General features: G+C 45.5%; 1 protein-coding gene across 1 annotated transcript in view; it reads left to right on the top strand.

The window, feature by feature from the left end:
* Positions 1-23471, top strand: part of HTT (huntingtin) — a 778980-nt gene that overhangs the window by 298064 nt on the left and 457445 nt on the right. Inside the window, exon 32 of the mRNA XM_078772674.1 lies at positions 15356-15434. Within this exon, the coding sequence (XP_078628800.1) occupies positions 15356-15434 (79 nt within the window). The remainder of the gene's footprint in view (positions 1-15355; positions 15435-23471) is intronic.

The raw sequence follows: 23471 nt of genomic DNA, 5'->3' as shown, positions 1-23471 counted from the left end.
CCGCATTCGGTGCAGGGAAGGAGGTTTACCCGGGCCGAGGTCCCACGCACCATCTCGGCACGGAGCCATCCCATGGCCCGATCTCGACCTGCCGGAATGCCTCAACAAAAAGTGGTCGCCATGACGACCCTTCCTATCGGGCTGCCCGCTCCGCCTAGTGGAGCCCGGACGCGGCCGTTCCAAGCGAGGCACAGCGTGGATCGCGTACGGCGGTCCTTTCGAACCCGCCGTGGCTCGGATCCCCGCCGGTTCTCGCGGCACGCGAAGCCCGGCACGCACCGAGGGCCCGATTCGGCTAAAAGTCGCTCTAACCGCTAACCCGGTTACCGTCGATGCCTCACCTGCATGCTTACACGCATACGCTACCCCTTTCTTGCTCATACCTCCAGCTGTTCCCATGCTCCTCGTACCTTTCCTTACACACCTCGGTACACTCATTCTGCTCTCAGACTTGGTCACACACCTGACCACCGAACACCTTGGCACACATTCGTCGCTCGCACACCTCACCAACACACCTCTTCGCGCCCCCTCCTCGGTCACCTCCTCTGTGACTATCACAGGGGTGCTCTCACTCGCACACCCAACCACGTGCCTCACGAGCAATTCCAGCGTGCATTCCCACATACGCTCTACCATTCCAGGTGTGCTTCCTTCCATTCCAGGTGTACATCCTCGCTCACCTGTCACAACCAACTCACGCTCCGTGTCACTCTCACTACTCTCACCTCCACTCTTGACAACGCACTCACCCTTACTCTCGACAGCGCACTCTTTCCTCATGCACCCGTCCGTTACACACCCTTCTCGCGCACACTCTCCCGTCACACCCTCTGTAACACTCACCACAGGCGTGCATTCTTCCTTACTTTTGACAGCGCACTCTTTCCCCATGCACCTGTCCGTCACACATCTTTCTCGCACACCCTCTCCCGTTACATCCTCTGTAACACTCACCACAGGCGTGCATTCTCCCTTTACACCCTCCGTAATACTCCTCACTACGCGCTTCCATGTGCTCCCTCGCACACGCGCTATGACCGACTCACTCTCGACAGCACCCTCACTCCTTGGCACGCACTTTTTCCTCACACACCCCAGAGTCGGACTTTCTCGCACACCTCCTTTTTCGCACACCAGACCTGTCGCACACTTCACCAACGGCCTCTCACGAACACCCGGGTCCATCTCGACCCCCAAGCTCATTAAATCACCTGGCGCATCATACGCACGACCATATTGGTCACCACTTACACCGGGTCCTCTTTCTCTTCGCTTCTCCTCCATCACCTGCGAATCCCTCATCCGATTAATGAGCACATCATCACGATCCGAACACAGACTTTGGACCAATTCTTTTACTTCCTCTTTGATCTCTTTCTTATCCCCTCTCCGTCGCTTCTTAATTTCGCTTACCCCTTCTTCCACTTCTTCTAATTTCTGCTTCACCTCTTTTATTTCCCGGTGCGTCTCCTTAAGTTCTTCCTCTAACTCCACCTTATTTTTTTTCTATATGCTCCCGCACCTCCCGCTCTTTAACCTCCATCACCTCTACCACCTTGTTCATTTTCCTCGTCAGGTCCTCATGTACCGTCTGACACTCTTTTTTAATTACCCCTACGTCCTTTTTCATCTCCTTCTATGTCGATTTTAAACCCTCTATTACCGCTGTGTTCTTCTTTACCTGGTCCCCCAACTCCTTTTGTCCCACTGTCAGTTGTTCTACTCCCAGCGTCAACTCCTCTATACCACCTTGCAATTTTACAGTCCCCTTTCTCACCTCCTTCTCCATGCGCTCCTTACAGTGCCTCACCTCCTCGCGCACACCTCCGACCTCCTCACTCACACCTCTTCTGATCTCTTCTCCCATCACTTGCATCTCCTGCCCAGATGCCACCCTCATCTGCTCCATTTCCTCCCTGTGAGCATCCAATTTAGTTTCTACCCCCATTCTGACCCCCTCTATCTGCTTCCTCATTTGTTTAACTTCCCTTTCCGCTTGGTCCCTCATGTCCCTCAATTTGCCTTCCATACTGTTTTCTAACCCCTCTAACCCCTTTTTCATCCCTTCCATTTGATTCTCTTGAGCGGCCATTCTGTTTTCTACCCCCGTTAAGCCCTCCTGTATTTCCCCTAATCTATTGTCTAATCCCTCAAATTTGTTTCCTAATCCCTCTATTCTACTCCCTAACCCTCCGATCTGGACCCCCATGTCCTCTCTCAATTTCTCGCTATTGGACCCCATGTCCTCCCTCAATTTCTCGCTATTGGACCCCATTACCCCCATTTGCTCACTCTGAGCCTCTATACTGTTTTTCAAACCTCCAATTTGGTCTCCCATTTGTCCCATAAGGGCCCTCATTTGCAGGAAAAAAAGGTTCGAATCCACCAACGGCGCTGCTACGGTCGCGGGCGCGGTCGCCGTAGCCATGTGCGAGGCGCCATTTTGCGCGCCCGTAACCTCGTGCGCGAGGACGCCATTTTGCGAACCTGCCGCCCTCACTGCTTCGCTCTCCTCTTGTCCCTCAATTTGGTCCTGGATCGACCCTGCCTCACTCTCCTCTACCGGAACCCAGCCGTCTTGATCTGCCATAGCGCGACTTTCAAAATTCGGGTTTTTATTTTAAAACAAAACAAATTTCTGTTACTTGTAATTTTGAGCGCGTTAAGCGCGCTTCGGGTCCGTATCTCACTCCTCGACACCAATTGTTATGGACACGGCTAAAGATGTTGCTTGACCGAGCGGAATGGCCGCCGTGTTCGTACAGTTTACCCGATTACCCCCAACTCACCCGATCCCACTCGAACGTTGGCCAAATCGCGCTACGCTAAATCAATGATTGGAAAGGACACAACGACTGGGATAAATGAAACGACGCAAGGGGTACAGTTCTCAAGACCTCCGGAGGAGGATATAATTAGTGGTGGAGAAAAGGGGTAGATTACAAGGTAGAGTGAGGTAAAAGACACAGAAGAGATAGGCACTTAGATACAATCTTATCTAACCCAGACAGACCACAGACAAACGGAACAAGACTGACTTACACAGGGATTGATGGCAGGGAAGGACAGGTCAGTTGATAGCACAAGGTGCACCTTGGCTCGAGGACAGGATCAAGCACGGTCCAAAAGATGCAGGGAGGCCTCACAGCGCTCGGAGGTGGCGTCTCTCTTGCTTCAAGCTCAGCGCGCATCTCACGTCACCTCCCTCTTCCTGCGCATGCTCAGCGGGGAGTCACACGCCCTCGGCTCGTTGGCTCCGCCCCAGATGGGACCGGTCCGCCGCTTCTATTGGGTGCGGGGGTTACCGGGCTCCGCCCTTGACGAGGAGCTGACAGCGAGCCCCTACTTGGTAACCCCGTCGAGCACATGTTCGATGGCGGCTCGTTGGAAAGGCCTGGTGCCCTCCCAACACCCCCTACCAACCAAGCCGGAGTGAGGACGCGCACTCCCTGCGCCGCCGCCGTTGTTGTTGTTGTTGTTGTTGTTGTTGTTGTTGTTGAACCATGAGGAAGAGCTGCGGGGAGGTATTGGGAGGTCCTAAACTTCCTAACGGTGCCATACAATCACATTCTGGTGCAACGAAGAGTCAGAATTAATGGAAACGAGTCCTTAACTGACATAGACTAAGAATAACTCGCAAGATGTCCTATAGTTGTCTACGTGAGATGCGGTGGACCTGGATGCGACATTTAATGGGGGAAATAGGGGGAGGTCGGGTCTACAGAGTGTTGTTTACAGAAAATGGGACTAGGGAATGGGGGATTGGGGATAGTTGGGAAGTATTGAGGAAATAGGGGAATATTTACAAGCGGATATGGATGGATGCAAATCCCATATCCGCAACAATATATATAGAACTGTGAAAAATAGTAGAAACTCCACAGTTCGAGCAGGGCGTCTCATTTGTATTACATAAATAATCGGGAGATTGAATAAGACGCGGACGTAGCTTCAGGACGGTCGATCTTTAATTCTCGACAAGCTTTCGACCAACAAAGGTCTTCTTCTTAGTCGTCCCCAAGTTCAGCAGAATAACTTGGGGACGCATGGACATGGACTTGGGGACAGAACTTCCGCTGAACTTGGGGACGCATGGACACGGACTTGGGGACAGAACTTCCGCTGAACTTGGGGATTGCTGAATCTGAATTGCTTAAATTTCAATAAAATTGGAAAAATTGAGGTGTTCTAAAACTTTTGACTGGTGGTGTAAGTATACATACATACACACACATACACACACATGGTGACGTGCCCGGAAATGATGTAGCTTAGCTGTGCTTTTTTGAATGCTGATATAAGGCTCATGCCGGAACCTGTACATCGGTGTGCTTTTACTTTGAATACAAAGATATGAGTGAACAATTGACATATTATTGTAATAAATAAGATTTGAATTTGGAATCCGTACATCAACCAGGCACGTGCTCAGACGGAACGCAAAGCGGATCGACCAAGAAAATCAATGAATTGATAGCTGCATATGCTCTACGTCTGTATTGCGTAGCTGTAATGCCTCGTGGTCACAAATGCAAATGCCCGTTTTTACATTCTTGAATTAGCTTCTCTAATTTGGAGCTTTAATAGGACAACTTGAGTTGTAGTAATTGCTCACTTGGTGAAACGTATTCATTGTTGGAGCACAGCAGACAATGTGGAATTTTCTGCCACTGATTTTTGCTTCTTGGTTATTTTGCCTCCATGACGAAGTCACCAGAGCAATTGTGTTTTCAGGTTGTCCGTCCTTCCTTGTATCCGTGATAGATTTCCGTTGTTGCGATAACTTAAGAACAGCTGAAGGCATCCAAGTCGCACTCGGTAAAGGTATGTACAATGATGTAAAGATGAACTGCTAAGATTATGGGGTCAAGAGGTCAAAGGTCAGAAGTCACTTGTGAAAATGGGCGAATACATATCGGTCGACATCGCGACGTTGAATCATGGCAAATTATTTATTTATTTTTCTCCCTTTCTTTTAATAGTCTCCTTCCCTTTCTCATTCTATCCTTTAATCTGTACCTCCTGTACTCTCTGCTTGAAAGGAATTTAATCTCAGTTGAGTGAACCTTTGATCTGTGATGATATGTGAAATATCTGTCTCCCTCTAAGTGAATGAATATGAATGAATGATCGTTTTAAGGCCATTTTCCCCGCCAGGGCGGGGGCTAGCCTTGCGGGCCCCATGACAATCATGGTTCCCTGTTTAAGGCAATGTTTTTATGGCCGGATGCCCTTCCTGGCGCCAACGCTGAGGAGCCTCTTATGATGTGCAGGGATACGGTGTACCTATTCTAAACCGGGGTACGCACCGGGTACACACCACACCTCTAAGTGAATAATGGTATTTGTGTATTCTTTTTGAGAAATAGTTTAGCGCTAATTGATTTAATTTAACTCCCATAGACTTCAAAAATCTGCTTTTTTCATTCATTTGTTTTAATTCAATGGCCTCCATCATTCTCTGCATTTGAAAATAATGCCGCAGTGATATCAACTTATTATATTGTTATGGCGGTGGGGTCATGACATATATAGATCCAGGTAGATCTGCGTAGGTATTATGCTCTGGCTGACGTGATAGGGAATCTCGATGTAATAAGTTTTGTAGCCCGAATGTCGGATTAAGCTTCTGTCTTTGTCTTCGTCACAAGTGGGCGGGGCTTGTTAACTAGATTAGGGCAAAAGGAAAAAATTCCCTTGTATGTCGTTCCCTCTGTGATCATTCCTTTGTCCCGTATGGCAACGCACATAGACACTAGTTAGGAACCCCACCATTAAAAGCACCACACATAGCAAATAATAATAATAAAACCGAACCGGAACCCAGATGACACACTTGGGCTGACAACCCCGACTTGGCAGACACACATTGCTCAGGCAGTCTGAGGCCATGCCCACCTTGCGAAGGATTGGCCAAGGGCAGGGCAAGAAGCTTCCCTGGGATTGGTGGAACGAAGGGAGCAAGACGCGATGGACTGATTGGTAAGGAGTGCCGGTTCCGTCAGATGACGAGCGTCAAAACGACTTGCGAGCCGACATTTTGCCCCTCTCGTTCCCTCTCGCTTCTTCTCGTTCTGGATCCCAAAGAGAGTGGTCGCATTTTGGCTCTGTCAGCATCGACCTCCCCTTTTCTTCTCTCGGTTTTTGGACTGCTCGCTTGCGCTTGGGCCTTCTACCTGCCCTGGACTTACCTTACGTTCCGCTGGATTGTCTTGCCTTCGGACTTTGGTGTAGAGACGGTTGAGCGAGCACCAAGAGTTGGGTTCTCAGTGCGAGCGATGGGTGTGCCAGCGTGGCTTGCCACTGCAGCGTGGAGAAGCAGGGGCTAGGCTTGCCGCTCTGCAGCTTAGGCGGGCCTAGCAGCGCGTGAACGAGGGCGCGAGGCCTTATCGAGGCCTAGTGAACGGGGGTGCGTCGGGGCCTTGTTCGCCAACTGGAGCCGCGTCGGATGACTGCGCTCGGAGCCTGACGATCGCTGACACTGCAGCCAGACAGAGCTAAGCCAGCACAAACACACACCCGACGCGTTTTTTATTATCTCCCCATTTGTCCGTGTTCTAAGTATGTGTTTAGGAGCGCTCATTAAGGGGTTTAGTAACCATCGTGTTCATTGTTCTCGGGGTCCGGCAATAAAGCCGTGTTTATTTTGGTACATAAAATCGTGTTCGTTGAGATTATTAAATTGCCGGGTTGAAGAATGCACGCGGGACCGACAGGTAAAAGCTGCCGCTTCTTCTTCCTCTCTCGTCTCCCCGCTCTTGCAAAGTGAGATCCGCCATTGAATAACGCCTCAAAGTAAGCTCAATTGGTCATTCGTGGGTGCTCCGTATTAATAGAGCCATCCACGGGACAATATTATCAAATAGGATGACACCAACCTCTAACCTAGCATCTGATTAATTTGGGGTCTTCTTCTTCATCTGTATTACTTATTCTCTACTCGTACTGTCTTGTCATGCCGTCCTTGTACCCTCTCCCCAAACCCCTCCCATTATACCCTCTCCTCATATTCTTGGCCTACCCATTTTCCTCCTCTTACCATTAACCTAGCCCATTTCCTCCATTCCTACTTCTCCCCGCCCTCCCTCTCTTACATATGTGATGTGATAAAGGGAAAGGTGTGGTCCTAGAGATGTAATCAGTGTGGTCTGAGAGGGGTATCGTATGGGAGGTTAAAATGTCGTCTCGGAGAGATAGTGTTATTTCTGGGGGATAAAGTGTGGTCCAAGAGGGGTAGAGTGCGATCCTTGAGGAGTTCTGTGTGGTTCAAGAGGAATAATGTTGTCTGGGATAGGTAACATCTCCAAGCAGGAAGGTGTGATTTCAAATGGTAAAGTGTTTGCACAGGATAAGATGTTGCAGAATGTGCAATGTGTTGTGTTAAAGGGCTGCATCTGGTTCGAGTGAGGGGGTCACTTTATCACTTCATGATGATATTTATTTTGACATGTGAACAATTGCTCGGTCTTTGTTTTCCAAGAGTTGGTTAAGTGTGTTATGTGCAGTATTATCTAATTTGTGACACCTTCCATTGATTGGTGGCAGCGCAGTGTGAAAGACAAAAACAGTTCCAGCAAACGTTTGATTAAAAAAAAAATTAAGTTGTACAAGCAGATGCAGATTTTTTTTTACAAGAAGATGTGTTTTGAAAGCAGATACATGTTAAATCACAATTTTAAAACAAACCTTGGAATATATACATATATAATATATTCAAGGAATATATCCAAGGTTTGTTTTCAAATTGTGATTTAACATGTACATGACATCTGCTTGTGAAAAAAAAATCTTCATCTGCTTGTACACATACATTACATGGCCAAAAGTATGCGGACACCGCTTCTAATATCTATATATTTTTTGAATACCAGTTCGAGGCTCGTGTGAGAGCTAACATTAATCACAGTGAACATAAACGGACACATAAAACATGTAATAAAGGGAGCGGGAGACAAGATGAGGAGAGAGAAGGAAGCACACAAGTACAACAGTAGAGAACAGGGACATCGGGAGATCTGTGGAAGGGAGAGGGCTTGGGGGGAGGGGAAGGGGGTGGGGTGGGAGAGGTAAAAACAAATGCACACTGCTAGGACTTCCAGGAAAGAAATCAGTATTTCAAAAAAGTGGATCTGGGGTGAATTAACGGGTGTAGAAAATATCAAGGTTTTGGATGGGGGAAGATAAGAGATGGTGGTGAACAACTGTTTTAAAGACCTGAAGGGAGGAGTGGGATTGAAGAGAGTGAGGAGTTTGTTCTTGAGGCGGTTGAAAAGAGGAATGAAAGAGTGAAGGTGAGCAGAGAGTCTTGATTTTGGCAGTTTCACCAGAAGAGGGCTGCCGGCAGATCTTGTGCGACCTGAAGGAATATATGGGGGACAGAGCACAGACCGAGCTGGGGGAACTAGGCCGGAGAGGTGTCTGTAGAAGACAGAAAGGCCACCAACCTGCCTGCGGTGAGCGAGTGAGAGGCCCTCAGAGTCAGCTTCATTGCGGGAGATTCCAATGATTCTGAAAGCTTTGGTTTCAACAGCGTGAAGCCAAGCTAGGTAGGTGCGAGGCAGGAGCACCAGCCCAGAGGGGAGAGCAGTATTCCATTGAGCTGCGGATGAAAGCCTTGTATGTGGTGAGGAGCTCAGGTGTGCCAAGGAAGGACGTTGCACGATGGAGGATGCCCAGTCGGCGACTGGCTTTGGAGGCCAGCTTGGAAATGTGGTTTTCCCAGGAAAGATCATGGCAGATTGTGAGACCCAAAAGCTTGAATGACAGAACTTCTTGGAGAGGATTGTTGAGAAAGTGGATGGGAGGGTTGTCCAGACAGTCTTTTCGTAGAGATATAGTGAGAGTGTGAGATTTGTCAGGACTGAAAGACATGTTCCACCTGTTTGACCAGTCTGTGATTTTATCCAGGTCTGCAGAGAGTGAGGAGGCTGCTGCCTGCCGATATGAGAGATGAGGTATTTAGCGGGAGAGAGTGGAGTCATCAGCAAAGAGATAGAGAGGATTTTTCAGAGAGTTGGAAAGATCATTGATGAAGAACAGAAAAAGCACAGGGCTCAGAACACTGCCTTGGGGAACTCCAGCCTGAACAGGAAGGGGAGATGAGAGAAATCCATTCAGGGCCACACGTTGACTGCAACCAGAGAGGAAGTCTGCAAGCCATGGGTGGAGGTTTCCATGGATACCATAGGAGGAGAGTTTGGTGAGCAGGGTGGGGGTGCCAGACCGTGTCGAAGGCGTGATGTCAAGGGAGACAGCTCTGATTTCCTGTTTGGCATTGAGGACCTCCATCATCGTTGAGACAGCAGAACCAGCATGTCCCGAGTAGAGTGACCTGGTCTGAATCCAAATTGATGATCAGAGATCAAGCCATTGGAGAAGAGGAAGGATTTGATATCCGAAGCAATGATTGATTCCATGACTTTGCTGATAATTGGGAGCAGGCTGATTGGTCTGTCGTTGCAACGATCTGTTTTTGCACCATTTTTGTGTAAGGTGGTAATATTGGCTGATTTCCAAGCTGATGGCAGATGACCCTGAGAAAAAAAGAGAGGGTGAAGAGAACAGAGAGAGGGTGTGAAAGGGTGGCAGAGCAGGATTTTAGGACCCGTGTGTTGTTGCCGTCTGGTCCAGTTGCAGAATCAGATTTGAGGTTTGACAGAAGCTTCTCCACTTCTCCACTCCAGAAACTTCAGGAGAGAAGGACACAGAGTCAAGGAGCAGCTGGGTGCAACTTGGTAAGTTGGGTACAGAGAGATGGGTTTGGGACACAAGATTTTGAGGCAAACACAGAGTTGAGGAATTCAGTTTTTTCACGTGCGGAGTCAGCTGGTTAGTCGTTTGAGGTGAGGGAGGGGCACCTAAAGGACTCTCAGACTGTGAGAAACAAGATTCTGTGAGCTTTCATGTGTCTTTTACTGAGGAGAGGCTTCCGTCTGGCCACTCTATATATATATATATATGTGTGTATATACAGTCGTGGCCAAAAATATTGGCACCCATGCACTTTTTTCAAATAATGTACCATTTCTTCCAGAAAATTGTTGAAATTAAAAAATGTTTTGGTATCCACAAAAGTATTTCTTTGGTTTGCATGGAACAAAACAAAAAAAGCTGAAAAAATCACTACATCTTAGCTTATTCCACACAGAAATCCTAAAATGGTGCAGACTATTATTGGCACCTTTTAGAAGTTGTTTGAGATAATTGGATTTCAAGCAGGTGATTCTCCTTTACTTTGGAAATGAACTCACCTGTGGTGAGTTGCAGGTGCCTGCAATATATAAATCACTCATTCAACCAGTTTGAGAAGAGAAAAGGAGTCATTCTGCTGTTTTGTGTCACTGTGTGTACTGCAATGAGCATGGAGAAAAGAAAGAAAACCAGAGAATTGTCTGAGGCAGTCAGATACAAGATTGTAGCCAAGCATGGACAATTTCAAGGCTGCCAGTCCATCTCCAGAGACCTTTATGTTCTCGTGTCCACCGTACACAATGTTATCAGGAGGTTTAAGGCCCATGGCACTGTAGCCAACCTCCCTGGACATGGCAGCAAGAGAAACTTAATCGAAGATTGCAGCGAAGGATTGATTGAATGGTGGAGAAAGCACCTCGATCAACAACCAAACAGATTCAAGCTGACCTTCAGACACGAGGTACGACAATTTCAACTCGCACCATCTGTCGCCAACTCAATGAAAGGAGGTTCTATGGTAGGAGACCCAGGGGGACCCCACTGCTAAGAGTGAGAGATATAAGAAAGCCTGACTGGAGTTTTCCAAAACACATCGGAACAAGCCAAAATCCTTCTGGGAGAATGTCCTGTGGACAGATGAGACCAAATTTATGCTTTTTTGCAAAGCACATCATCTCTATGTTTACAGAAAACAAAATGAAGCCTTCAAGGAAAAGAACACTTTCCCTACAGTCAAACATGGAGGAGGTTCAGTGATATTTTGGGATTGCTGTGCTGGCACTGGGTGCCTTGAATGTGTGCATAGCACCATGAAATCAGGAGATTGCCGAGGCATTTTGGAGTGCAATGTTCAACCCAGTGTCAGAACGCTGGGTCTCCGTCAAAGGGTCTTGCAGCAGGAAAATGACCCAAAAACACGTCAAAAAACACCCAGGAATGGTTCATGACAAAACCCTGGACTGTTGTGAAGTGGACTGCAATGAATTTAGCTCTAAATCCCATTGAACACCTGTGGGGAGATCTGAAAACAGCAGTTCGGAGAAGGCATCCTTCAAACCTGGGATAACTGGGGCAATTTGCACAAGAAGAGTGGGCCAAACTTCCAAGAGAGGTGTAGGAAGCTCATTCATGGCTATAGGAAGTGCTTGACTGCAGTTATTTTGTCCAAAGGCTGTGTGTGCTACCAAATATCAAGTCTTGGGTGTCAATAATTTTGTCAATGATGTTTCTTTTTATTTTCTGATTTAAAAGTATATATACTCAGAGGCAAAAGTTATTGTGACATGGAATTTTTTCATTGGTAATCTTGTGAATGAATTTTTGGATTTGAACCAGAGAAAGAGTGTGTTAAAATGGTCGAAGAAACGCAACCAAGCAGTTGTTGTTCGAATTGCACGAAATTTGCAAGAAGCATGACATATTCGAGAAAAATGGCCAGCAATGTTCACTTTAAAAGGCCAGACAACCAGACGCTTATCATTTCCACTCAATGCAGTCTTAAGAAGTGCAGAAGTCAGAAAAACACCTCTATTCATTGTTCTGGAACAAGTTCGACATGCCACGCCTCGGGGAAAATGACAGATGGAGAGCTATCGGTATGCTTCAGTCTGGTACCTCGCAGCGTGATGTTGCTTGTCGATTCAACGTCCATGGAAACACCATTTGGCAGAGCTTCACCGAGCTGACGGTAGGACACGTGTCTACAGGTGCACAGGTGAATGTTACATCAGGCCATGTGTTCTGGAAGGGGATCGTTTTGGAGGTGGGGGCGTTATGATCTGGGGTGGGATAACAGCTGCAGCAAGAACGCCAATGATTGTGATTGAGGGGAACTTGAATGCTGTGAGGTACCGAGACGAGATTTTGCAAATGGCCGCTTTACCGTTTTTGCAACAGAACGGCCCTAGAGTGACGTTTCAACACGATAATGCCAGACCACACGTTGCTCGAGTTGTACAGCAGTATCTTAATAAGAACAATGTTAATGTGTTACCCTGGCCTGCAAGATCCCCTGATTTGTCACCCATTGAACACGTCTGGGATGAAATGGAGCGACGTTTACGACGTCATCCGAATCCTCCAAAAACGCTGCAGGAACTCCACCAAATCCTTCCTCGGATATGGAATGATCTTCCCAAGGACTTTCATCGACGTTTAGTGGCCTCAATGAGGCGAAGGTGCCAGGCCTGCATCAATGCACAAGGTGGACACACTCGCTACTGACTGTGTGAACTTGCTTGTGAACCCCCTCTTGTGTTGTGGCTCATTTGCATATGCCAGGTGCACTGTTCTTATGGACTGTTGATCGTTACCATACCTTGAAACATTTGTCTTTCCATGTAATAACATTTCATTCGCGGCAGTAAAAGTTTAACACTGATTCTGTTTGTTGTTTGTGTGTCACAATAACTTTTGCCTTTGAGTATATTAAGTTCTGAATCAAAAACAAAGGTTCTGTAATATTCACAGTGAAATAAAGAATTGTGGAAACCAAATACTTTTGTCAAGTTCGTCATTTTTAGATTATTTATTTGAGTAATTTGAAAAAGGTGCAAGGGTTCCAATATTTTTGGCCGTGTGTGTGTGTGTGTGTGTGTGCGTGCGTGCGTGCGTGCATATATATAAAATATATAAACTGGGGAGTTCATAGAATGCCTTACCCTGTGCAGTCTGGAGAAAAATACAAGACATGGACGGGGTCTGCGGTTTTGCGTCCATGGGGTAAAATGTCCTTGGCCCTGTAAAATGCCCCTGTGATAAGTCCTCTTTCCCTAATTACCTCGACCACCAAAGGTGGAAGGAGGTTATGTACTTGGCCCTGTCTGTCTATTTGTCTGTTTGTTTGGTTGGTTGTGAACAGGATATCTCAAAAAGTTGTTAATTGGTTGAGACGAAATTTGGTGGAGAGGTTGGCTATGTGGCACAAAACGAAATGATTAGATTTTGGTAACTATCCGAATCTGGATTCAGATCTGTATCTGAGAATTTTTTGTGATTCTTCACGATTCAGTGATGGGGCAAAACACGATATATCGCAAGATATCTCAAGTTATTGATGGATTCAGACGAAACATGGTGAACACGTTGGGTGTGTGACAAAGAAGAACTGATTCAATTTTTGTGAAGATTCGATTGCTGATCCATGTTCGAAATTTTTTTAAATTCTAAAGTTATTCTTCACCATTGAAAGATCGAGCTAAAACCAATATATAGCACGATATCTCAAAAGATTATGACCAGATTCGGACGAAACTTGGTGGACAGGTAGGGCGTGTGACAAGGACGAATCGATTCGATTTTGTTGAAGATCCAAATCCGTATGTGAGAATTTATTTTTAAAATGATTCTTCAATATTGGGTGATGGGACCAGAAACGATATATTGCACGACATTTCAAAAGGTTGTTTATGAGTTATGACACAACTAGGCGGATGGGGTTGGTTCGGCGACTCGAACAAGCGATTTGATTTTGGTTCGGGCCCGAATCTAGATCTGGCCTATTAGTGGGATAAAAAAAAAAAAAAAAAAAAAAAAAAAAAAAAAAAAAAAAAAAAAAAAAAAAAAAAAACAAACAAAAAAAAAACCATTAGTGGGATAGTGGGATATTAGTGGGATACAAAACGTAAACTGTTCAGCCTGGTGGAGGTGGAGGTATTTATTCTCTCTTCCGAGTACCGTTCTAGTTACCCTCGCCAGAGGAGAGTGTATTGCATTTGAGTCCGTTTGTTTGTCTGTTTGTTTGTCTGTCTGTCTGTCCGCACAGAATAAATACGATTTTCTCTGCAACCGTTGTTCCGATTGACAGGAAATTTTCACCATAGGTGCAACTCCACCTTTAGAATTTTAAAATTTTAATTATGACGTCATCACTCACGTGGTTCGGCCGCCATCTTGGAAAAAACCGAAAAACTTTGTACCTCTATCTCCGAAAATGCTGAATAGAAAAAATTGAGACGTGGCTCATTGTAAAGAACTCTCCATGGGGAATAAAATGTGTTAATGATGATGTCTAAGGTCCTCCATTATGACGTCATAATTCGACAAGTACAAAACTTCATCCGATTAAGATGAAATTTCTTGAGCATAATTTAGGAATAAATGAGTTTAGAAAAAAATAATGATAACGTCATCGGTCACGTGGTTCGGCCGCCATATTTGATTTAACACAAAAGCCTTAAAAACCACTGAAGATACACCCTGGAGAGGGTTTACAATCTTTGTTTGTTCTTTTTCTTGTGGGAAATGTATTCCCTGTTAAATCTTCCAGTTGCCTTGATGGCTGCAGCATTCTGGTGACCCAAATCCAAACTCTTAATGGAAATCAAATGATTTACTGATGATTAGAGGGTCCTCTCTGAGTCTGGGAATACGGTGGTCGGTCTGAACCCTGGCTGTGTCGAATCAGACATGTCCAAAATGGTACGTTCTGCTTCTTTGCTTTATGCTCAGCAATTACAACGATGGAGCACGGACCCCATGTTATGACCAATTAAAACGATGGAGCACGGACCCCATGTTATGACAAATTAAAACGATGGAGCCATGCACGGTCCAGCAAATCGAACAACCCCATGTTGGCAATCATGGCACAATGGCACAGGCTTTGATGGGCCTAACGGCTCCTCCTGCATTGAAGTTGCTTGGAAGGGAAATTATATTGTTCCAATAGGTCGGTGTTTATAAAATGTCCACCCAAGGTTTGGAGTTTGGTGCATAATTAAACAGCAAGAAATGTCTGCACTTTCCATCCATCTTAATACTTCATAGGGTTAACAGGATCACTCGGAGAAGAGTTTCACGTTTGTTTTCAATTCTACCCTGCCTGTAACAACCTGATGGAGTAATGACCCGCGCAGGGTTGAAAATGATCACGACTCGTCTTGAGCACCCTGATGCTTTGAGAATTGAGTCCAGGCATACCTTGGCCCTGATTTAGTGCTTGTAATAGGATGTTTCTACTTACTATTTTGTTTCCTTTGTTGATTTACTTTTCTTTACTTTTGTTGATTTACTTTTGACTTTGCTTGACATTCTTCAATTTACTTTCTTGTTCTTTACCTGTCTCTTCTCTTTGTCACTGGCACTTAAAATGAGCAGGTAAATGAGACGGAGTTTGCTTCCTGCTGTAACTTATTTTGCTGATCTGTGCCGTTTATTCAAGGTGGTTTGAAGTGCTGAAGAAGAAGTCATTACCTGCGAAGGCCAGTGCTGTGTCAGTAATGAAGCAAAAAGCCGATAAGGTTTGTGTATTTTGTGTGCATTCTGAACATATCTGATGATTGACTTAGAGCATTGCTTTGTGCATTGCCTTTCGTCCAATTTTAGCAATGACTTAAAACGTATTTGCTGTGAAGATTGATCTCGTGCACTTCTCCTCCTCCCGCCCTCTCAACATTCATCTTGATCATCGTGTGCCATGCCCCACGCTGAGCGTCAGTGCTGCCAAAGCAGTTGGTACAGTCCTGGTTGGGTTGCCAATCCGACACGGGAAGTCAGGGCAGGAATGAGTAATTTCTTTAAGGTGCACGCACCAGCTCGCCTACTCTACGTGAAGGGCACCGTGTGGTCTTAAACGTCTACCAACTGATGCCGGAAGACGTTGCCCAGTTTCACGTCCATCTGAGGGACGGGCACGCACATTGTCCAATCATCCTGCATGTGAAACACCGGGATAACAGTTTATAGCCTGGTCTGGGTTCAAACACAGGCTAGACAACTTGGAGATAAGTGTGCATACCTATAGGCCATCGTACCAGCCCCTCACACCTTGCACTGCCAAAATGATCTCACCTTGAGAAGCACTCGGCCTGACATTCTCATTCGTGCCAATGAGCAATTAATTGGCATGCTGTGGGCAGCGGCAAACTGTATTTCAATCATATTCTTTTTCTGTTTGTGCTAATTTCCGACTTTGATCTTCTCCAACAATTTGATCCAGACGGAAGCTTTATAAACGTGGTTTGGCAGGTGTTTTGATTCCTCCTAATTGTACCGTTTATTGTCCTCCTTTTCCTAATCAAGAGAACAATTTTGCCTTGTGTGGCATTGACCTTGTTTTCTGATGTCGAAATGGGCACACATTTTTCAGGGACATTGTCCTGAGTGCATGTTTATGATCCATTTTTAATATCAAGCCTCACAGATCCATGTTTATATATTTATCCACACGCGTTTTTAATTGTCCACCAAGCTTAACGTGTCAAAACCGACAGTGTAAATTAAGTATAGCTGGTATGTACGTCAAAGCCGGATGGTAGCGGACATAGATGGTCCATCGTGTTGGATTAAGATAATCGTTCGATGAGCGAAATCTCCCATCGGCGCCGTCGGTTTCTCAGGTCGATTTATTTGACCGGAGCGAATGGTGCGACAAAAACGAGGAAAATCTATGCAATATAAATGGTCCTATAACCTTCACGGGAAGTGAAGAAAAACAAACCATCCATTTTGAAGGCACATCTTGGAAAGCATCCGATTTCCAGGATGCCGAGGGATGTGGCAGAACAACCGTCATTGCCTCTTATGACCTTGGCTATGTTCAAAATATCCTGAAGCATTTGTTCTGCCAATGAAATGTTTTATTCTGATGTGGTAGTAGACGCCGCCGCCCTGTACCCTGCATCGGCCTGGTAACGGCAGCTGTCACCCGCGAGCAGGTTTTGTGGTGACGGCTTTTTGTAAATGCAGTTTCTTGGCTTATCGACAACCAGACGCCACTTATTAACATCCCGAGACGAGTGTAACGGACTTATTTGAGGCAAATTTACCCGCTTGAAAATTATTTTCGATTTGCTCTCATCAGCTCCACCTTACAGCCTGATTGACCTTTGTCGGTTAACCTATTTTATCATAACGGATCATGCAAATGGAACTTCTTCTCTTTTTATGTCCTTTAAACCTTGTGTGTGTGACAGTCATGGGTAGTTGTTTCTCACATTTCCCCGCTCTCCTTGTAAGCAATGGCCGAAAAATACAACCTCTTTGACCACAACCGAGGTGGTGGTATTCAGCGGTGTCTGTTATAATCTTCTTGGTTTTCTTTAACGGCCCCACATTGCCCAAGTATTTCATCATTTCAAGTATCCCCACATTATTGTGGGGTTGGCTGGGGAAGGCTTGCCCAAGTATTTCATGAACAACATGGCCAGGCCTGGCGTTCTACTATGGTTGGGGCAGCAATTTGTAATTTGTTCATAGTGCCAGAGATAGCTCGCTTACTCTTTTCTAAGGACACCGTGGGATCTTTAACGTGTACCAACAAATGCTGGCAGATGGGACGCCTCCTTAATGTCCATCCGAGTGGCGGCACCCACATTGATGAATCGCTCTACCTGTGTTTATGTTGTCCAGTTTCATCATGAGATCGTTGTGACGTCTTGTTTGGGTTTGCACAAAATTGATGCAATGAATAGATTCGTAATAATGGAGCCATGTCATCATTCGACCAACCCCCTGGAAAATGGGGGGAAATGGTCATAACAGTATATAGTTGCATATTGAAGTGACAACTCAACAACAAATGTACTTTATTCTTTACCAGCAAAGGTATCCGGCGTTGCGGGCAACACAGTCGCTTCGATGTTTTGAAGAAGAAGAATGATCAGAAGCTGAGTTTCTCAATAATGTTTTCCGAGTTTGAGGAAAAAGTTTCTCACTGAGTTTGAAGAAGATTTGGGCGGTGTATTTTGCCAAAAACGCAGGGAATAATAAAAGAATCATTTATGTTTTGCCAATCTCATTAGTAGCTGAGGTTATCCGTCTGCTTTGAAGAAGAAGAAGAATTATCAGAAGCTGCGTCTCTCCGTAATGTTTTCGGAGTTTGAAGAAAAAGTTTCTCGCTGAGTTTGAAGAAGATCTGGGTGGTATACTTTGCCAAAAACGCAGGGAGTAATAAAATTATCGTTGTTTATGTGTTGCCAATCTCATTCGTAGCTGATTCTCTCCATCACAACAACAACAACAACAGGCATTTTAATGCCATTTTCCCTGCTAGAACAGGGATTAGCCTTGCGGGCCCATGACAATCTTCTTCATTTTGCCCTATTTTCTGCACTTCTTCTTCCACCACCTTTAGCCAAGTCTTTCTCGGTTTTCGCCGTCCTCTACTTCCTTCTACATTCATTTCCATCACTCTTCTCAACCAGTCATGCTATCATGCTATTAAAAAGAAGAAGAAGCGCTAATACTTTTTTCACGACAATGGAATTATGACAAATGGGAATAAAGTTGAAGCATTTTGTAACTTGGAAAATCATCCAAAATATCGTCTCACCATATATATTGCTGAAGTGTGCTGCTGTGCGCAAGTATTGCAGATCCCATTTGAGTTACATCCTATCCTATGGAGGTATGAATAAAGATGACAGTGCAGAAGGAGGGACCCATCTCTCAACATCTCGACGGCATGCAGTATTTATACAAAACACTGACAAAACGACAGTTATTTTGAAGTAGACTTCAAACATTAATCACAAGTATCGCAGAGCCAAGTAAGGTGACGCCCTATCCTATGGAGGTGTGAATTAAGATGACAGTACCGAAGAAGGGATGACAGCCTTGTTTGCATAAATTCACTTAATTATAAGAATCACTAATTTCTTAATTTTTTCTGATTTCACTCCAGATTTCAATACTTATTTAGTCTACAGGATGCGATCATCAAATCCGAATCCAGATTTCGAATATATGCTTTAATTAGTCTGTGAGAGGTCATCATGGTTCTAAGGCAAGGCACGTTTGAATAGGCTGAAACAAAATTATGGCTGAAGAACCAAGCGCTGTGACAGAGGCTGACTAAGATAGGGCACCACCATTTTTGTAAGGCATATTTTGTTGTGATGAGCATCCACTAAGCTATCTTCGAAAGGGGTGTTCAAACACAGCAAACCCAGTTTTCATTCAAGCTTTCCCTTGGAGTTTGATGCGTATGCATGCAAAGTTTGGGGCCGCTAGGTTTCATGGCTTTGGAGTTATGGAGGAGACGCACACACGCACACACACACACACACACACACACACACACACACACACACACACACACACACACACACACACACTGACACACACACACACACACACTGACACAAACTGATGCACACACACTGACCCACACACAGACGCGCACACACAGACACGCGCACACACGGACGCTCGCACACGGACGCTCGCACACGGACGCTCGCACATGGACGCTCGCACACGGACGCTCGCACACGGACGCTCGCACATGGACGCTCGCACACGGACGCGCGCACACGGATGCGCGCAGACACACACTGACACAGACACACACTGACACAGACACACACTGACACAGACACACACTGACGCAGACACACACTGACGCAGACACACACTGATGCAGACACACACTGACACACACATGGAATTGCCTTTTATTATCAAAAGATAGGCATACCCTTTATTTTGCTCCTGACTCTTTCCCAAGTGTGATCCCACCTCATGTCATCCCCTATCCCCTGATGCACGGTATTTATTACCCTATCCTGACCCACGATTAACCCTTCCTAACCCAACCCTCTGACTTGCTGATTTCAGTGTTTCCTCCCTTTCCCTCTCTCTCTCATCCTTTCTGTTCATTTCCTTGCTCACTGTACCAAAGTGTTGCCACATTACCCCACTATCGGTGGAACATTGCTCTTCCCATGAGCTTTGCTCTTGTCGAGAGGCGTCTTATTGGCTCTTTCCTTTTCCTATAACTTGCATTTTCTCTCGCAGTGACCATCTTCCTTTGAAGTGACCTTTTTCTCTCACAATGACCCCCACCTTCGTTACTTTCTCTCCTTCATATGTAACACAATCATGTGTACGTTTCACAATCTTGCATCCATGGTCAACTTCTCACCTGGCTGACAGGTTCTCCCACTTTATAGTGGTCCAGGCACGAGAGTTTCTTGCCTCACCATCAATCATCGTCTGTCCTTGGCAGACCAAATTTCATAGCTGGCCTCAAGAGGCAGATGCCATTAGCATCATCTTCAGTGTCAAATCATTAATTGGTGATCTTTAACTCCTTACAGCATGCAATACACTCTTGAGAATCTCTGGGGAGATTAGCTGCCTATTTTTGGCTAGAGGAGCATATGTATCACTTAAACAGTTATGTTCAGTGAAGTGGAAAAGGGAATAAGTAAGGGAGTGAAATGAGTGATCTGGGAGTATTCGAAGAGAGAAATGTTTCAGTGGGGCATGCTCGATATGTTGCATCCACCTAAATGGACAGGTTGATTTGGTTGGAGCACATATTTTTGGTACTTGAGGGTAATTGTGATGATTGGATGGTGCATTGGCATGGGAGAAGACAAGGCAAATACACAAGTGTGGGAAGAAGGCACTGAATTGGGGAGTATTGGGTGGTGTGGAAGAAAGCATAGAGAGTGAGAGAGAGAGAGGAGTGGATGCTTGCATCGGCTTCCAACGTCGAGGCAGATAGCCTGATGGATGCACTTGTTATAAACCACATTTATGTAGTATCGGCAAGGATTTTCGCAGTCCATACTCTGCTTCCGAGCACCACTGCTCTTGATCAGTGTTGCATTATTTATCTCTTTCAGCTCTAGGAAGCCATATCTGCACAGTTGTCATTGAGCTGCTATCTTTGATTTATTGAGATTGGAGCAAGCAGATCATGTGAGAATTCTGAGGATATGAGGATACACGAGAGCAAAGAAAGATTGTGCTGCAGAGACGTATCCGGAGTGCTGCGCGAAGTATGAATTCCAGTCGGAGATGGAGCAGAAACGATGGAATGGAGGTGGGGGAGTTTTTTTTCCTTCTTCCCTGAGCAGGGATAAAATGAAGTGAATAGTTTAGTTGCATAGGTGGAAAAGGAGGGAAGCGATAATTGGGAGCTCTGAAGAGGAGAATGAAGAGGTCAGATGCAAAGATGATTGGCTTGCCGAGCGGGTACACAACGGACTATGTAGGTGCCAAGACCAGGTGTCGGATTATCGCACAAAATGTATGTGACGGAAGGAATTGTGATGCAGCGAGGGGGGAAGTAATATGTACAGACAGAACAAGTGAAAAGCAGAAATCCAAGCACTTTCTACAAGTCGCAGTGGCACTTAGGAATCAATGGTGGAGGGGAGATGGGGGAAGGTGGGTGTAGAGAAGGTAAACACATCACACTTATGAGACACAAATGACTCCCACACCAAATGATGCTTGACAACTGTAAATAATTTCGATTTGCATTTCATTTACTCGCTCTTACCAACGTACCGAGTGCTTGCTTTGTTCTGTCGGAACAGAAGCCTTCCTTTCTAAATTATCATCGCCTGATGAAAAAGCTATCGCCTTTTGACTCAACCTGGAATTGTCATTTCTAGGTCAGAGCTGAAGTATTTTGAAACGAGTCAAAAGGTGTCCACACTGAGAACGTCGTCTTCTCTATGTTGAAACTTATAATGTCAGCAAGGGGCTGGCAGGATGGCCTCGACCTAGAGGTATGCGATATCCCCTGTGAGATCTCTAGCCTGGGTTTGAATCCCGACCAGGATATAAACGGTCACCCTGATGTTTCGCAGGCAGGGCGATTCATCAATGTGTGTGCCCGTCCATCTGGGCGTTTTCTTTGCCAGCACTGGATGGTGGACATTGCAGATCCCACTGTGTTCATTGCAAAAAGTAGTTGAGCTCTCACCGGCACCATGAACAAATTCCAAATTCGTGCTCCAACCTATAAGGGGCATTGCATCAATTGCACTGCTGTCGCCGCTCCCCCCATTTCTCCAGCACATGATGCTATGACTCTACCTTGTGTTGCACATGAAAGAAAAAAAAAAGAAGAAGAGAATATAAGCGAAGGATCCACTTTGAGGCTCCACATTTTTCCTCTTATTATTATTGATTTTATGAGTTATACGATCATTGCGTATTTGCCGTTTTGTGGGTAGTGTTGCTGCCTAATTGGGATAGCATAAAGGACATTCGCCACCCCTAAGATACCAATTTGTTAATGTAAGTCACCTCATATGTTGAGGCCTATGCGGATGATTCTGCCACTGCCGAGAATTGTGGGTCTTTGTTGATCGTTGTTTGCTACTTCAATAGCAGCAATGATTTGTGGTATTATTGTTATTGTTTATTATTATTTAATGATGATCTTCATGCCAGAACGATGCAGAGCTATAGCACTTCCTTCTGAGCCGTCTCTTCTGGGTTCATTTGTCTCCCTGACGATAAACTGGCAGATTGGTCCTTCGCAGGTCGGATTTTTCATCACGAAGTGCGCCGTCCCTCAGGTGGCCGTTAAGCTTGGTGTCCTGTGTCCTGTCTGTTAGCATTAGTTGCTCATTGTTAGAGATTCCAGTGTCTTTCAGGAAGGGCAGGCAAGTAATTAACAGCTTCCTGGACAAATTCCAAATTCCTGCACTATGGACTGCTCGGAAGCCAATGGCAAACCCACCCAGTGTAATCCTTGCCATGGAACGGTTTCAGCAGCACCAGCGCTTTGTCCTCCACATAGTGGGATGAACGGACTGACAAATGGTATTATTTTTCTGGATTCTTCAGTTTCACACCATTGCAGCATCATAGACTGGCTATACAAGTGCAAGGACACGAATAGAAGAGATGCAGCATCGTGCGGCATTGGAAAGCATTGAAAATGTATTTTGTATTTTGTAGAATTCGGGAGTGTTGATCTCTGAGATGGCCCTCACGGATTATTTTGTTTACACAATGACATGCAGCTTTGCTATATAAAGTTTATCTCGCAAGTCTTGTCAACTTGTGCGATGGTTAGGATTTTGCAGACTCAACACAGCCCTGAGCGTAGCCCCTAAGAGCTTGCTGCCGCGTCTTTAACCTTCGGCTTCCAGCGTTCGTGTCATGATCTGGTTTCTATTAGGAGACAAAGTTGTGCGAGCGTCAAGTTATCTTGGCACCTGGTTCTGAAACAAATAATGAAATCGAATTTTGGTTTCACTTTTGCCTCAGAGCTTCGGCATTTGTTGTTCATTCCTTGTTTTTTTGGTTTTTTTTAAAAATCCTTTTTCTCTTCTTTTCTGAAATGTCTTGGTAGCCAAGCATGACTTCGGTCCATGTCGCAGCTGGAAGGTAAGGACCCATGTTTGTGAAAACGTGTCGATCGATCAAGTCCAGCAGACATGACAAACCATAAAGTGGTGTTTTCATGTTTGTTTGTTTTTACTTTTTTTTCTTTTACATTTTTTCATCCTTTTTCTTTAAGTAATGGGGAGTCCAGAGCTTTGGTTCGCCCCGCTGTTCCGCTAAATTGACCGATGTGCTTT

This window comes from Myxine glutinosa, chromosome 2 (assembly GCF_964187855.1).
Source record: "Myxine glutinosa chromosome 2, kmMyxGlut1.1, whole genome shotgun sequence".
NCBI lineage: Eukaryota > Metazoa > Chordata > Myxini > Myxiniformes > Myxinidae > Myxine > Myxine glutinosa.
This window is presented reverse-complemented; position numbering and strand designations above follow the sequence as displayed.